The sequence below is a fragment of the Enoplosus armatus genome, chromosome 6 (assembly GCF_043641665.1).
Source record: "Enoplosus armatus isolate fEnoArm2 chromosome 6, fEnoArm2.hap1, whole genome shotgun sequence".
Taxonomy (NCBI): domain Eukaryota; kingdom Metazoa; phylum Chordata; class Actinopteri; order Centrarchiformes; family Enoplosidae; genus Enoplosus; species Enoplosus armatus.
In genome coordinates this window covers 2,129,520-2,147,214 of record NC_092185.1, presented here as the reverse complement: position 1 = coordinate 2,147,214, position 17,695 = coordinate 2,129,520, and the positions used below count along the sequence as shown (strand labels likewise).

General features: G+C 41.7%; 2 protein-coding genes across 2 annotated transcripts in view; one reads left to right on the top strand and one right to left on the bottom strand.

Moving 5' to 3' along the window:
- pik3c2a (phosphatidylinositol-4-phosphate 3-kinase, catalytic subunit type 2 alpha) overlaps positions 1–9,330 on the bottom strand; it is a 42,169-nt gene extending 32,839 nt beyond the window's left edge. The window contains exons 1-2 of the mRNA XM_070906659.1: positions 9,296–9,330; positions 4,504–5,746 (exon numbers count right to left, since the gene is read on the bottom strand). Coding sequence (XP_070762760.1) covers positions 4,504–5,664 — 1,161 coding nt within the window. The 5' untranslated portion in view covers positions 5,665–5,746; positions 9,296–9,330. The remainder of the gene's footprint in view (positions 1–4,503; positions 5,747–9,295) is intronic.
- A 140-nt stretch (positions 9,331–9,470) lies between these two features.
- LOC139286012 (nucleobindin-2-like) lies at positions 9,471–16,388 on the top strand. The gene is made up of 13 exons (XM_070906661.1): positions 9,471–9,552; positions 11,538–11,672; positions 11,978–12,085; positions 12,186–12,318; positions 12,483–12,586; positions 13,893–14,078; positions 14,261–14,351; positions 14,624–14,682; positions 14,777–14,869; positions 15,001–15,090; positions 15,415–15,585; positions 15,960–16,014; positions 16,276–16,388. The coding sequence occupies exons 2-13, from the start codon at positions 11,538–11,540 to the stop codon at positions 16,386–16,388; spliced, it is 1,338 nt and encodes a 445-aa protein (XP_070762762.1). The 5' UTR covers positions 9,471–9,552.
- The last annotated feature ends 1,307 nt before the right edge of the window (positions 16,389–17,695 follow it).

The following is a 17,695-nucleotide window of genomic DNA, read 5'->3' as shown; positions in this document are numbered from 1 at the left end:
AATTAAAATATGTTAAATAAAGAGCTGTACATTGTTTAAAATGAAGAGGAATGAATGTGCAAAATATATTTATTATTATATAATAAAAACCTAGAGATCTTTCAGTCCAGACTACTGTATGTATGAACATATCTGACTAAAATCCTTACCATTTCGTCCTGGATTTGAAGATCTACTACACGAAGCAAAACAAACAAGCAACACTGAATGAAGTGGAACTTTTAACTTCTTGAAACAATTGTGAGGATAAGTAATATGAATGTTGGTTGTTGTCTCAAACCAGACATGGCGACGTGTGGTAAATGACGCATGAACTTTCAGTGGTGCTTTGCAAACAGTAAGAGCCAGGTCTGAACAGGCATTGGTGCTGTGAGGTGTGACGGCTGAACTGCAGATAGAGCTATTTGTTTGACTGCTGATTATAACAAACCTACAGCTATATATCCAAAGGCCAAAGCAAGGGATTATTACCCAGGAGGGAGACTGATGGAGGGGAGAAGAAAGGTAGACAGAAACGGTTAAAGTGAGAGAGGTGAAGACGGAGGACGAGGACGAGATAGGAAATACAGAAAGTAAAAGAAAGAAAGGAGTTAAAACTGAAAGACAAGAAGAGACAGAGGGAACGAGAGGCAAATACACGACAAAGACTACAAGAAGAAAAACAGACATACAGTAGAGGTGGTGTGACTCAGTAGATAGCTCGGTTCTGACTAAACCTCCAAGTTCAAGCTCATTTGTTCCATTTTACACCCCTCTGCCCACACGACCACATCTTACACTACAATCCTGCCAACCACAACAAGGTTTGGCAACGTCAGACTGACTTACAGCCATCCAAACACTCATCTTGGAAATAATGGAACTGAAAAAAACTTCTTGGAGCACATAACTGCAAGTGAAACAACAGGGCAAAGAAATTACAATCATGCCTGGAGCAAGGATTCTGTTAGGCCACCTGCTAAGCAAAGTCTGGCTATAGATGGTGAGTCTGACCCCATTAGCATGTGACATATGTAACTGGTAACAAGATTGTATCCAGAATCAATTTCTCCACATTTGTCAAGGTTATGGCAGTGTTTGCTTCCTAAGCTAGACTCAAATATTTATTTTTTTTCTACGCTAGTGGAGATGCAATGTTTTTGGACTGATTATTTATGTGACTTGGACAAACATGTCAGTTTACACTTGAAACCACAATAAGACTTGAACCAATACTTCAGAATGTGTTGCGGGGCAGTGGGGGGTTTCATTAAGCTTTTAGAGCAACGGTTAAGATGTCTGGATACGTTCTGTAACTCAACACCAGTGTCTCTAACTGATCAGCCTACACACAGTTATCTGTTGTACAGAGGTGGGTGTTTACCGTCATTGCTGACACTTATTGAGGAAGTTGGTGTAATAGTAAGTAAGTAATTGCTCTACAATCAGCTATTGTAATAATTAAGTATAACAGTATAACAATACTAGGCTTCTTAACAGCATAGTTGTTAAAGCAAGTCAACCTGTCAGATTCACATTGTGCTAAAGCTTTCTGTATGTCCTCTGAGTTTGATTTTCTTGCTTATGCTCTCATAATTGATCTTCTGGAATCTCAAACAGCATACTGTATTATTGCACCACGAGTCATCGTTAGACTTTTCAAATGAGTCTACATTTTTAACAATAGCACCACACAATAACGTAACTTTGACAACAATAAAACAAGACACAATCACGACCAAGGTCTAACTACCTAAAGCAAGTTTCAAGCCTTTGTAAGTTAATCTATTCCACAGTGAAATTAATTGAAACCAGAGGCTGTTTCAAATGGTAAGAAAACTACCCAACAATCTACACCATAACCGCACGCTTTGAAAATGTAAACGCATATGTAGTCAGAAACCATGCAAAACCTTGGTTTGGTCTTTCAAGGGAAGCAAGAGAAAAACTATTTTCAGGAGACGACAATATTTTAGTCTTTCTTGGAAAGCAAGGCCAGACCTCGACAACACTCTGCCCTCAACCAAGCTGTGTCATCACTGTAAACTGATTCGCTAAATACGTGTGGTCCATGCAGGCAACTAAGAGAAAGCAAAACAACAAAAAAAAGACTTGTTATGTGGTTTAGTAGCTCCTGGTATTATCGTCTCTGAGGTTGGAAGTCTAGTTTCACTCCTATGTTCCTGTTCTTACGCCCAACTAACAGACATCAGCCTCACTGCTTTCTGACTCTTCTCTTTGCCGTGCAGTTGGAGCTGTTGGAGCAGTTGGAGCTGTTGGAGCAGTTGGAGCTGTTGGAGCTGTTGGAGCTGTGGTTGCAGCGTTAAGCAACTGGTATGCAAACTTAACATTTCAAGCTTCATATTAAAAACTTTCCTCGCACAAACTACTGGAAGTAATTTATTGTGAAGCAGATAGTTATTGTCTTCCCGCATCACAGGATCTAATCAAAAGTACGGCATGCCACAGGTATCCAAACTTCATGGAAATACAGCATCTCCCTCCCCTGAGTCTAAATGAGAGGCGAGTTGTCACAGCGACTTATGAGCAAGTTTTCATAGGTCATTCTGGTGCTGCTGTGGGGCAGCAAACACACATACCATCTCAACAAGACTGCAGACATAATGGATGCAGTAACAGTTTAGAGGGACGTATGTGAAGAACACAGAGCTAAAAAGGCTCAACTTACACAACATGGTGGTCTGACTAGCAAACACAGGCTTTAACCTAGTCATAACACATAGGCAAGTGTAAACAAACACCATTTCATCCTTTCAAAGAAACAGACATTCCTCAACCCTGGAAGACACAGCTGGGTGTACAGACTGGACAAGTTGCCTTTGATGAGTGGCAAAGTCTGTAGAGTCCCCCACGTGGACTTGAAAGACCTGGAACAGTACATTGAAACTGCCCTCAGCTGGTCATGTTTATGACCTGTTCCACAAGATTTATTTTCCTTTTCATTTTGACTGTACTGTACCATAATCTCTCCAAACATTGTGTTCAAATTGTGTCACATTTTCTGGTTTTCCACAACCATGGGGAATTCTGGAAGTAAGGGCCTTGTACAGTGTTGTACGGTTAATTATCACCCTGGTGTGAGAAACATACCACAGAGGCTAATTGTTTGGTCATGACACAGAGAAACACAATGAGCAGGAAGTGGGTGTCTTGAAAACTGCACAAAAACTGACACAATGTGCAACAGAAGCCTTTCCAGACCTTTAAAGTACTCCTTACAATGAGTCTCCCTGTCCAAACATCCTGAAGTAAGATCATTTACTCACTCATTTCCAGGCAGAAGATTTCCGACTTATAGTTAATTTGACTCTCAAATACTGAATAAAGATGAAGACACATGGTGACAAGTTCATGTTTGACCTCAGTATGGTCGTACTGCTGTAGACTAAAATGCTCGCCTTCTCTGAAGTCAGAGCTGCCAGCCAAATGACAGATGGTTGTTTAGTTTTAGGGGAAATAAAGATTTAGAGGCAACAATATCCCATGCCACTGGCCCACAGCACTGTCCCAAATGAATGTTCTAAATATTCATCACAAGAAATTAGATCACTCATGTCTTGCATGGCAAAATTAATCACAAAATGTGGTTGAGAGGAAATTGTGGGGTGAAAAAGTGGGTAGCTAACCACAGTGAAAAACTTAATTACAGGGAGCAGAAGTAAAGAGGATGTTTTGCTTGTGCTAGTGAATGACTGAGGAGTACACATGCAGTTGTAAGTAAGACTTTGATGGGTGTTTTGGTTGAACAAGAAGATCCACCAGCATCTGTTCTGACTAAACTTTACTCCCACTTGCTCATGTTGTAAGAAGTTAGGTTTTATTTGGTAATTTATTGTGCAATGCATAATTGTGCCTATGTTGTCAATAGTGTGCAAAGACAGATTGCTGTTAGTTACTTTACTGTTCAGTGGCTAACAGTGGCTAACAGTGGCTAACAGTGGCCAGGTGTGAATGTGAAACAGAATGCTTGACAGAACAGGACACAGGTGTGACTAATAACATTAATCATGGCTCTGTTTTATTTAAGTCTCCCAGCAGGCCATGCAATTGAGCCAGCATCCATAATACCAGGGTCCTGGGACTGTAGTATTAGTAAGTATTTCTCTGTAACATTAGATATCCAAAGTTCAGAAAAACTCAGCCTTAGGTATTACAAGTTTAGCTCCGCCAATCTGCTTCTTCTTCTTCTTCTTCTGGGTGTGGCTTGATCAGATTTGGCTCGCAGCGGTTTCGACAACATCATCAAACAACCCCACAACTGTCATTACATTTTGATTCAAATATTGCTAAATCGTGTCATCGTGAGCCCTGCCCACTTCAAACCAGTGAGGACAGCACAGACAGAGCTTTCTGATGTAAAATTACCGAAGCTGTTGTAACTGTGTGTTCATATAGGACAACGGGGTGAAAAGCTTTCATGTTAACAATTTTCATGGCAAAATGTGTACTGTAGGCCTGCACACTTTCCCTGAAATCTAAAAGGTGCTTTTACTGTGATCCTACCTGATTGTTTGGTTTGTGCTGGGAGGAGGTCCCTGGGATGTTGAGCGAGTGACTCCTAGTGACAGCAGCTCCTGTTGATGCTCTCCTGTGCTGTGAGCGAACTGACAGAGATGCTTTCGTCTCCAGCGGGGGGCTGCTGCTACTACTGTTCCCTTCAGTCTCAAGCACTGCATCCCAAGGATCCCCTGCAGGAACTCCTGGTAGTGTCTCTGCAGTGCCTCCTGATGCCAGGGATGCTTCCTCATTCTCAGCTTTACGTTTTGTAAGTGGGTCCAGATCCAGCCAGTCAAAGCGGCTAATGCTAGAAGATTCCATCACTGCTGGCTGCTGGGGTGGTGGGTTGGGTGCCAGAGAAGCGGTGCCCACTTGAGAGGAATCTGGGTCAGTGCTGGCCGATTTGCCATTCTTCAAGTATTCTGAGGTGCTGGCAATCTTGTCGAAGAGTTTGGCCATCTCTGGGTCCACGGCTGGCTGCGGGAAGACCATGGCTGCAGCAGGCTGGATGGGAGTGAAGGCCATGAAGGATGGCTGTGGCGCTGACATGGCCATGAACGGTGACATGGTTGGAGTGAAGCCATTCTGAAATGTGCCTGGTTTGTGGAATGGAGCAGAGGGGAACATTGGGGTAGGCTGATGGGTGGGAGTGGACACATTAGAGTTAGATGGAGTGGACAGGACAGGTGCCCACTGGCTGCTCTGGAAAGGAGAGGAGCTACACGGATGGCCAGGGTAGGAGGCACTGAGGTTAAACCCCAGTAGTGACGAGGGGCGGGACACTTTGCTGTTAGCCCCGAAGTTTTCATCTAGAAGGAGCTTTTCAAGTTCCTCATTGGTCAGCTTGTCCACATCAATATCCCTGAACTTGTCCTTCTCTGCCTGCTTCTTGGTCTCTGGGAAGACAATGAGGTCCTTTTCTGGTCTATGAGTAGAGGGTAAAGGTTGAGGAGCAGTAGTGGTAGATTTAGATGGTTTTGGTTTCAACAAGGATGAGGATGCTGCAGATGATGATGAGGGTGCTGAAGCTGAAAGAGTGTGTCTCTTCTCCCTTTGCAATTTTGCTAAAGCCTCTTCCTCCATGCGGAGGGCTTCCTCTTTACCCACAACCCCCTTAGGCTGGGGGACATCCAGCTTGAACCCATTACCACTTGATATCTGGGCCATTCTGTCAACTGGAAGGTGCCATGAGTGTGACAGCTCTTAAGTCAGTGTGGCGCAAAGGGTTTCGTAGCAAATCTTTAAACACCTAAAAAGGGGGAAAAAGCATTTGGATAAATGACATCAAGAGGTGATCAAACAGGTTCAAAGCAGTCTGCATATAATTTAGAAAAACATTTTGATTATACTAGCAAACCCAAAGACCAGAAATATTTAACTCTCGTACAAAAACTCATTATTCACCTACATGAATCAAGAGAGCATGTTGCACACAGTCACAATACTTCTGAGATCCATGTAGGTAGAATCTATATCCAATATTGTTTATTGTTTGATATGGATGTCTGATGTGATGTCTATGTATGATATTATTGTCAATGTCAAGTGAAAATGAAGAGCCAGTTCTCAGAGGAGACATAAAAAATCTTATTTACATGTAACTTGTGTTATGACGCAGGTAAATAAACTTCATTTAAACAGCACTTTTATATCAACGCATTTCCCGATGACCCGCTCTTCCTCCTGAGCCGCAGCCCTATGGTCATCTTCGTTTGTTAATTGGCTAATTTATCTCAGGTTTCCCTAGGCCTTGTTGCTGTAACCAAGCTTTGATTGCTTATTGATCGGCTGTCATTTGTCACACAGCCAATAATTACTTGTGCTCATTTTGGAGTCAAGGGCATCAATTGGGTCAAATAACCGGCACGGGCTACATTACCAGCATGTTCACAACATTGAAGTTGATCAGCTCACTCACAGCAAGCACAATGCACTTGTTTAACCAAGCAGCCGGGCGGACCACATACCAAAAAAAGTCAAACAATAGCGAAAAGTTATTTATAACGAGATGACGTGTGACTCACACTACTTATTGGCAAGCAGTTGACTTACACATCTGTGTGCTACTGTGCAGGACAGCAACAAACCATTAATTTTCATTACCGATTAACGTGCCAATTATTTTCTCCTATCCCATGGTGACGACATCAAACTGCTTGTTTTTCCTGAGCAACCCTCAAAAACCCAAAGCTGATGCCAAACTGGGGCATCTTCCATTCTTGATAATCTATGTATGTTTAGCCTACAACAGGAAGGAGTTAAGAGTATCCCTCGTCCATAACATGAGAAAAACATTGCTGCAAAGAGTGTTTTGTGGTCCTAAAATGACACAGCGCCTTCTCAAAGCATCCATTCATCGAACGATCACAGCCCCAGGGTTGAGTGAGTTCCTTCCCTCCCCAGGCGTCACCGGCCTCTCCTGAGCTTCCCCTCCCATTGTGGTGGAGAAGACTGGCTGTGCTGGGGCTCAGGCTAGCCTAGCACTATTGTGCAGCTGAGGAATTTGGCATGCTAAGCAGCCCGACACATCTCTCGCTCTCTTCCTCTGGCTTTCTCTCACTCTGTTAGCATTATGTTAGCACCATGGCCCAAGATTGTCTTATCAGCTGTGCTAACACCAGCGGGCCATGACAATGTGGCTGCATTCATTAAGCATTTGACTAGGAGAGCTTAGCGCCAACTTTGCCAAGAACACAGCTTGCGGACACTAAATGCATGAAAAGAAAGGTCATCGTCTTTTGGCACCTGTTGTCACTGATAGCTTAATTCTGTGCAGAAATGTCACATGTTCTGACCAAAGTCGTTAATCTGTACATCATTGATTTTGCACACAGTAGGAATGCATGCTCTGACAGATTGAAGCTTGGTAGTTAAAGTCACTGGTCCATAGTTAAAAGGTCAGAGCCCCTTAACTGCCAAGGGTTCACTAAACATCCAATACAATGGGTTGTATGCTGTTTTAAACGTAGGAGATTCAACAGGCCTCAAGTTACACTAAGATAACCAAAACCAAGGCTAAACACCACCTAAAGATCCTGAATCAAGACAGCCATATGCTTTAAGTCCATATATGGCAACAGGAGCCATACAAAGGAGGAAAAGCCCACGTATGGAGAAAAGCCAACTGCAGCCAAGACAAATACTGCAAAAATGTTTACACTGAGTGAGATATATTAAAACCTTAGATTCCATGTTTCTTATGGCAGCGTCAATCAATCAAATTTGAAATATTTTAGCACTTGACTATTATTTTAAGACAGACTTCAAAAACTGTTAACCTACCCTTTAATTTAGGATTTGATCTTCTGGGTCTGAGTGAGAGTTTTGCTTCTAATTGCTGTGCAAAAGTGCAGATGTCAGCAATGCACTCTACAGCTGATCAAAGTGCAGGACAACATCTTTAAAAAGGAAAATAAGTAACCAAGTCGAGTTGATAGATTTGTAAAATATGTTCTGTGGTTGTTGGGAAAGGAAACAATACAGTAAAATGTATTTTTCCTTTTTCTGTACTGGCCTGGGTATTGCTGAGGCTTGCCTGTGCAGGGCATTAAGTCTAAAAAAAGAAACAAACACAAAAACTGACAGGATCTTTTAAGAGCACCAAGGGACTGAAATCCCAAATGTTGGCCACTTGGCCAGCATCCCAAACTATGGTTTATTCTGACTATTCGGCCTATTTCCTCCCATATTTGTGTTTACAAATGCATACAAGTGTAAAAAAAAACAAACTCAAACCCTATCTTTTAAACTGTAGGACCTTTAATTGAACACAGAATTGCACATTTGGTGATTGTCAAAAGCAGAGGAACATGCAATCACTACACACAAGCAGCTCCTCTTCACTTTGAATTGCTGCTGCGTTCAGGGCAGTGTGTGAGTCGCCTCTCTACGGTAGCTGTGATCTAAAAAGAGGACTATATAATGTTCATCTCTGCTTTTTAATTAGCTAAAAAGCTCAACTTTTCCTCGAATGACTTTGGGGTTAAACACAGTGTTTCATCTGATCCCAAGTGTTGACGGTTATAGCGCTGGGATGTTGTGTTGTCACGTAACATTTCGGAAGACACGCAATAGAGATTCAAGCGACAGAAAAACGATATGCTTGTCTTAGTAACAGAGCCTGTAAGGAGCTAACGCTACAGAACAATTACATGGAGCAGATTTCAGGCTTCTGAATACACAGCGGTGGACTAACATGTTTGTAAACAACTCGGCTAGCTAACGTTAGCTAACCTGTCGGCTGATGCTCACCTGACAACAAATGATGCGCGGTAAATATGTCGTGTACGTTTGTTTTTCTCGCAGTGTATACATCTTAAAATAGGAGCTAGCTGGTTGTTAATATTAGATAACAGTGATTTGTAACAGTTGATAAGAAAGTACTCCAGCTAAGTAACCCGGCTAGCCCGTTTAAATGTCACTTCTTTATACTTTTGATGGCGGTTGGAACTTTAACTTTTGACTTGTTGGATGCTAAGTAAGTTAGCCGCTAAACCTAACAAAACGGTACGCAAAATAGACAAACACGTTGCTCACAGAAACAGAAACACGACTGAATTTAGCGACACAACGACAACTTACACGACTGTTCCGCACTTTGAGGGACATTGATTTATTAATTTAAAAGTACCCAGGCAGCCGCTTCGGTGCTGCCAACTGCCCACAACAAGGAAGAAATGCAGGCTTTTGTCACACGGGGAACGGCTGCATACTGCGGAGCCGCAACCGCCGATTTCAGGAAAATAAAAGATAAAACTTTAAGCCGAAGACATCTACTGTAAATAGGTTAACTTCTCACCTTTCAGCGGTGCGGTGTTTGGAGCCATTTTTCCTGCAGCTGCATTTTTTCCATCCACTTGCACCGAGGGGACGTCAGTTCCTGTTGAGGAGGCTGGATGGAGTTTTGGTTGGACACAGTTGGACAGCCTCTCTGCTTGGCTGGGTCGCTCTACCCGATATTAAATGGGGAGGCAGCGCCACCGTGTGGACCAAAGTAGTTAGTGTCGAAATAAACTGTTGATGTAAATTCTGGAGGGATTTTCCGAAGAGTTCAGGGTAAGTTCAGCATGTTAAATGCAACATTACAACGTAAAAACATATTACAAATATCGTTTATAGCATCAGTAATACAATAAACAGTATGTGATAATATAACAATGACAGGGGCCATTCAATCAAGTCAATCAATCAAGTTTATTTGTCACATATAATCATAAAAGGTGCATACACTTACATAAAACCACAGTGAAATGTAATAATGAGTACTTCTTGTACATTTTGATGATAAAACTTATGCACTTTTGTTTGGGTAACATTTTTACTTGTAACAGAATATTTTCTAGATTGCGGTATTAAGACTGTGAATACTTATTTCACCACTGGTTGAATGTGCAAAGCAGTGTGTATGTTTTCAATCTGAATGTAAGGGTTAATTTAATACAGACTGCATAATGCATTAATGTCGAAAATGATGAACACAAAATAATAATAATAATAATAATAGTGTCCTGTGCTATGGATATAAACGCTTTCTTATGCTTTGTGTATTTTGACTTATATGATAATATCAACTTTCATACAAATTTCATATACATTATATTATTTTGTATGTGGTAGTTTAGTACCCAGTGGTGGAAGTACATTGACTCAAGTAGCTACTGTACTTACACGGTAATGCATCAGTAATAATTATAATAAACATTACTTTTAATTGAGTATTTTTACATTGTGCCATTGCTACTTTTACTTAAATAAAAGATCTGGATACACGGTTAGTACTATAGTTTTGTACAGGCATGCTCTAACCATGTATAGTTAGACTGTACCAAAGCATATGTTGCATTAAATGTGAATGAAAGGTACCATAATTATGCAATAATCGAGACTTAATACACACATACACAACACACAAATGGCACATTTTTAAATATACTGTATTTGATTGCTCCAGACTTTTATATGATCTTTTGGACAGTTTTTATTATTTAAAAAAAACATTATCTCAGTTCTGCAGCATTGGTAAATCAGTATTGGCCCAAACGCCACAGGAATTCAATGGATTCCATTAAAATACTTAATGTTTTCCATAATTACTGAACTGGCAAGGCCCTAGGCTGTCGTGTACAAATATATAATGAAGGATTTAAATATATAATGAATGTTGCCCCTCTCTCGCATCAAACACTAACTCCGCCCTCGTCGGGGGTTGCCTGAACGCCACGTACAGTTTGGCTCAACGCACCTTAAGCCACGGGTTGACAGTTTGATACACTTTGACTGACAGGCTCAGCGCCCAATCAGCTCTCAACGCGACTGTTTTACAAAGAAAGTATACTTTTTCTGGCCAATAACGGCGGCCGGAGGCGGGGCGTTGCCATGGGGAACACAACCTTTTTCTGTAGGTTGTGGCCATAGGAGGCTTGTAATGTTGGTGGATGACAGCTGTAAACAAGCTCCGGTGAAGCTAACACGGTTAAAGCGCGGTAAAGAGTGACAAGAGGAGCTTAAAGAAGGTGTCGGTTTACAAGTGAGTGTCATTTATTATTATTGTAATTTAAAGCTTGTTTTGTAATGGGATAATGAGTTAGCAACCATCCTCACTGTTCTTTAAATGATGCCGTTAGCCTGCGTGTTTGTCTTGAACTGTGAGCTACAGGTTCACAACACTCTGTCAAGTTATAAGCTTATGGTAGAGGAACTGTTTCGAAGTGAGCTCGCTGTGTCTTTATCCACCAAACACGTGTGCTTTGCTTGTGGTCGAGAGTTGCTTTTAAGATTAAGAATCTTGCATGACCTCATCCCATATGGTCTCCAGGTGAATCTGTGGCTTGTATCCCTTCTGCAGTGCTTGAGAAATGAAGGGAAGTTAATGATAAAGCACCTGCCCACTCTGTACTGGTTAGACACTGGACACTTTCTTTTTTCAGTACAATTTAAAAAGCTCTTTGAAGGACGTAACGTATTCATGCAACGTCACAAAATGATGATTTACCCAATTAACTCCTATTCTTTTCTTTGTCTTCTTTGATCTACCTAACCAGATGGTGAGGGGTAAAGCCTTGGCCCATTGTGGGCTGGTTCTGCTGAGTCTGTGGCTGTGTATTCAGTCAGTGCCTATCAGCGTGGACAAGACCAAAGAGAAGCCTCAAGAGGAACTGGAGCCACCACAGAGTGCTGTGAGTCAGATTGGCACTGTCACATGTAAATCTGGGTCTTATAGCTAATTACACCAGATACCACTCAGTCATCCAAAGGAGGGAACTATTCGGGCTCATAGTGTCACACACTTTGGTTGACAGAAAAAATTACATTCAGTGTATTTCAGTATTTGCTCAAAACAAATATCAGGTTGCTTACAACCGTCCACCGTTCATTAGCAAGAGCTAAGTGACCCAAAAGTTTCCATGATAGCCCTGAAGTTAGATTTTAAGTTAAATGTGAATTCTAGTCCTCTAACAACAAACACTGATATGTGCTTCAGGAAACTGGGCTGCACTACGACCGCTACCTCAGGGAAGTCATTGAGTACCTCGAGAAAGACCCCCACTTTAAAGAAAAGCTCAAAAATGCCAACATGGATGACATCAAGGTACGTCTGCATGCTCACTAAACATGCTGTTATTTTGTAAGCTCTTTGTTGACATGAACACTTTGTTTTGACCTGTGGCGTGTTGATTTTCTGCTTGCAGCAAGGCAAACTTTCCAAAGAGCTGGACTTTGTCCACCACAATTTTCGGACTAAGCTGGACGAGCTGAAGAGGGAGGAGATGAACAGGCTGCGGATGCTCATCAAAGCCAAACATGACCTAGAGGGGGGGAATGGTAAGTACTCATCCTGCATATCTTGCTGACATGCTCCTTGTTGTTGCACAAGAGCTTTTGTAAGACACCTCAGCAGTTGGGTCATCGTCAAATATAGGATGTTGTACATTATGCAAGATGGTCATCATGTTAAATAAAACTTTTCATTATTCCCTTCCTTGCAGGCCGGACAGTGAGCCACCAGGCCCTGCTGAAACAGTTCGAGCACCTCAACCACCTGAACCCCAACACTTTCGAGGTGGAGGACCTGGACAGCCTCATCAAATCCGTAAATAGAACTTCTACTGTAGTAGATCTGACTGTTTTTATGAAGAATATTTATGAAAATCCATCAGGTGATTGAATTTAGTATACCTAAATTAGAACTGGCTTCTTTGGGTAATGTAAGCATCCAACGTTAAGCACACTCAAAATATAGTAATGACTTCTTTCAGAGGAGTAACTGTTGTAGCCTCGGGCATGCTGACTGTTCAAGCTGGAAATAGCTGAAAAGTTGTAAGACAGCCTCCCATGTACACACATGGCAGCCACACACAGGCATTAGTGAAAGCACTCGTAGGTTTTCTTAGATACAAATTTCTATATTTTGTTGGAGTCAGTGATTTGTCCTATTTTTTGTCTTAGACACTTTGATGGCTGTGCCTTTTTAGCTCACACTGATGTTCCTCCTACACTGTTTGTGGGTTCTGTAGTGCTGCTGTTTATATGTAACTGCATCACAGTCACACCTATAATCACAGTAAAGAACACCTTGCCTCACATTACTGCTGTCATTAGGATGGATGATAGAGAATTACAGGTGTCAGACTGTGTTCATTCATTCTTTTCTGCTGCCTCAGCTTTTTTAACCTTTTTTTGATTTTAGATGTAATAACTTTCACAGCTTTATGTCCTTTGTTGGAGAGGGCTGGCGCATCAGAGGTGAATTCATCAGTATTGAGAAGGCCACAAAGGGGAAGTCGGCTCACTGGGTTTTCTTGTCTCTCTGGTTTGACAGTAGAGGCTACAACGCCAGTGAAGGCATGCAAACCCTGACAATATTTTGTGTACCGTCATTGATTTACTCTATTCTGGAGTACCTGCAGAATAAAGAAAGCCATGTTAGTTCCTCTAAGAAAGACCAGTCGGAATCAAGAGTTTCAGATTCACAGGAATCACCAGGCATAGATTTGGCATTTTAGGACCTTTTAGGAATATGAGACAGACTTTGTCGTCTTTACTCTGTTTCACTACTCAGGCTATTACTGCTGCAGAGTGGCTTTGCAGGGCCAAACAGAGGTGAGCGGCCATTAGATATTGTAAGCATATCAGAACTGAACAATACATGTATTTATATATGTATTTGCACTGCATTAGCTAAACACAAGGGCCATGTGTGATTGATCCTGCCGGGACATTACTGCATTAAATCCCTTGTGCCCTGGGTGAGCTATGAAATTGAAATTCCTTCAGTTTGCTTTATCCTCCAACTCTGATTGCACCACTTAGTGTTTCCAGACAAGTGAGTCTACCGTTATAAGCTGCACAATCCAGGCGTGAATTTCCACCTCTCAACTTTTTGCTTTCATTTGTAGGCGACCAAAGACCTGGAGAACTTTGACAAGGACCGCCACGATGAGTTCAAGAGGTATGAGATGATGAAGGAGCATGAGAGGAGGGAACGTCTGAAGGCCATGAATGAGGAGGACCGCAAGAAGGAGGAGCAGCACTACGAGGAGATGAAAAGGAAACACAACAACCATCCAAAAGTGAACCACCCTGTAGGTTTTCACCTTCACTACTCTCAGAGTTATCAGTTGGTGGAATTATTTGAATTTTAGGGACTGGTTGTTGGAATACAAATAGTGTGTGTGTGTGTGTGTGTGTGTGTGTGTGTGTGTGTGTGTGTGTGTGTGTGTGTGTGTGTGTGTGTGTGTGTGTGTGTGTGTGTGTGTGTGTGTAGGGCAGTGAAGACCAGCTGAAGGAGGTGTGGCAGGAGTCAGACGGTTTGGACCCAGAAAACTTTGATCCCAAGACCTTCTTCAAAATGCACGGTAACCAGAGACCATAAAGAGCCAAGAACGACTAACAAATATCAGAGGTCTCCTCTGTTATCTCTCTTAAATATATGGCCAGTTCTGAATCTAGCATTGAAGTGTGATTCTACAATCTAGAGACAAAATCTTCCCTCACCAAAAAGGGATCTTTGTGGCTGAAAGTGTCGTGTTTAGACCAGTGAACCACTGAGCACCGTTGACATCTGATGTGTCTGTGACAAAACTGTGTATGGACGAAATGATCTGTTCATTCCTGTTTTGTGTTGCAGACAGCAATGGAGATGGCTTCCTTGATGAGAGCGAGCTCGAAGCTCTCTTCACTAAAGAGGTATTTATGTGTTCTGCATGTTTTTAGGATTATGTAATATATATAATTGAAGAAGCCTTAGAGGTTAAAATGTGTATCCGTATGTGTCTTCAAGCTGGAGAAGGTGTACAACCCCGAAAATGAAGAAGACGACATGGTTGAGATGGAGGAAGAGAGACTGCGAATGAGAGAGCATGTTATGAACGAGGTGTGCCACCACAATAACTTTAGCAGGGAGTTGAAAGGTCGAAGCTTTCTCCTGGGAGGTTGTTGGTTCATCTTGAAGACCATTTGTTGGCCCTGACGTTGACTAAAGCCGCTTCATGTGTTGATGTTCAGGTGGACACCAATCAAGACAGACTTGTGTCACTGGGCGAGTTCATGGCAGCCACGAAGAAGGAGGAGTTCTTGGAAAAAGACGAGTGGGAGGTAAGAGCTGGAATTTATAGGACGGTCTGACGGATGCTGACAGAGATGTGAGATCTCTCTTGAGTAGATGGTGTTGAGTCAAGATTAGGATGACCTCGTTGTCATGTTAGTGTATTTTATCAATGATAAACCATCAGTTGGAGAGCTACTCACTCTTGAAACTCTCTCTTGTTGAATAGAAGTTCAAATGCAAGGTTGTACAGTTCTTTTGCAGATTTCCTAATTTAAGACTGACATTTGAAAATTACGTTTTGTCATCGGAAATGAATCCCCTTACCGCATCTATTAAACTTATTACGTCCTATAATTCCCTGCCCTCCACAGACTTTAGATCAAAACCCCCTTTACACTGAGGACGAGCTGAGAGAGTACGAGCAGCAACTGGCCAGCGAGGGGAATGACATCAACAAGAAGTCTGCCGAGCTGCAGAAACAGAGGGAGGAGCTCGAAAGGAAAGAGGAAGAACTTCACGCTCAGAAGTTGGGGCTACAGCAGGTGAATTAAAAAATAAATTATTTGCAGGTGAAATCAGGCATCAGGATCTAAAGTCTGCAGTTGCTTGTAAGGGTGTTACGATAGTTCAGATGATTTAAGTAACTTTAACAGCACGGCTGAGCCGCACCCCAACGTTATTGTACTATAGATTCTGTGCACGTACAGTAACACTTACTGCTGCCAAGTTTGAGATGCAGAGGGCAGGCTAAAGCCAACAAGAAAACCAGAGGATATGAAGGCATGTCAAGCTGTGACTTAATGCAAAGTTATAGTGCAGTTGTGTTCTTACGAAATACTGCTGTTAATAAACTGAGCAGAGGTTCTCGCTTACTTTGTGATGCTCTGACGTTTTCCATCTTGTTTTCTTTGCTCAGGCAGTAGAAGAAATGGAAAGGTTAAAGGCCCAAAGCTCAAAGGCAGAGGTCAAACGTGAGTATCTCATTACAATGATTGTTGTCTAAACTCAGTTTCACCTTAACGGACACACAGACTTTTACAGTAACGCACACAGTTAGTACTCCTGCCATTTAGTGTTGCTCTTCTATAAAATGGGCAGACTCACACGATCACAGTCAAAGCAGCAGGGGACAAGATATCCTGACTTTTTGTCAGTTAAGCTCCAAAAATGCTTCAACCTACAATTCCCATAATGCAACTCAATTTGTCATTTGTCATTTCACTCCATCGCAGAGCCAGAAGCTCCTGTAGCTGAAGATGAGCCCGCACCAGTTGTACCAGGAAACAGTCAACCACTGCCTGCTGGTCACCAGCAGCAGGATGTACCAGTGCCAGGACACTCTTAGCAGGCCTGAATACTCCGTGTGTGTGTGTGTGTGCGTGTGTGTGTGTGTGTGTGTGTGCCTTGTAAAGATTCCAGTTTTCCATTTTTTGTTAAGGATTTTCAAAAAACAAACACTAAATATTAAGAGCCTGTAGGAAATACGGCTCAGGATTTCGTGCCAGTGCCCTTTACGCCCGATTCGGCTGCATAAATCAGACTTGAAATGTGGAGCTGGTCCAGATTTCTCTGTGGACAATCGACCCTTTTGTTTTTGTTGTTTTGATCTTTTATCACAAGGACTCTGGTACTCTCTGTTCTCAATGGGAAGTGCTTTGGGGTGGAATGGGGAGGGCTTTCGGCCTGATTAGTGAATGTTTTGTTTAGTCCACACTGTAGTTAATTGTCAGTGACAGTTTCTTATAGGAAATTATTTATTTATTCCAGTAGATGGATGATTATTTTAGAAAGAATGAATGTCAGAAACTTGACTTAAGAGTTTATGTCGTGTTGCTAGCTAATGAATGAAATTGTCTTATTTACATTAATGTTTTTTTTTCATATAGTAATATATGAATAATGTAGTCAGCACATTTACTCAGAGGAGCAAACATTCTGGATCCATAAAATATTGTTCTTTCTTTAACAACTTGCATTTCACATTGTTCATTTATTTTCACATTTGTTTTATGGTTTCATTTTAAAATGTGAATATCGGTGTGTGGATGCTATCAGTCAATATTTCAAAGTTGATTTTGTCCCCTTAATACCTCATAAGTGTTTATAGAAGTTCTTCAGAGGACTCCAGACTGCAACCGTTGCCCACAATTCTCTTCAGCCATCATTTTGTTCATGTTTTTTAGACCTTTTGCGGTGAAACTTTTAGTTTATACCTACATAAAATTTCTTCAATGGTCTTTTCTAGCTATTGTCTCCTTTGGAGCAGGTGATTGAAGAATATATTTAGTTTACGGATGAAGTTACATATATTATATATTGAAGTCTTTTAATCTAATATAATTGTGCTGGTTTAGAGTGACGACTGTGTGGATTCTAAAATGGTCGTATGTGTGTCCGTGAATTTGTGTCATTTTTCATGATAGACTTTTAATTTATTTATTCTCTCCACCACTGGACATGAAACTGCAGCAGGTCGAATTTGACCTTGTCCTGTCTAGACTGAAAACCTGAATGAAACAGGTAAACACGGTCTTCATTATGGACGAATGCAACAGATAAGAGATAGAAAAAGGACACAAAGATGGCTCATCTTCTGAGGAACTGAGATACAATATACCGGTTGATTTTATTTAACTTTTCGGCCTTTTCTGT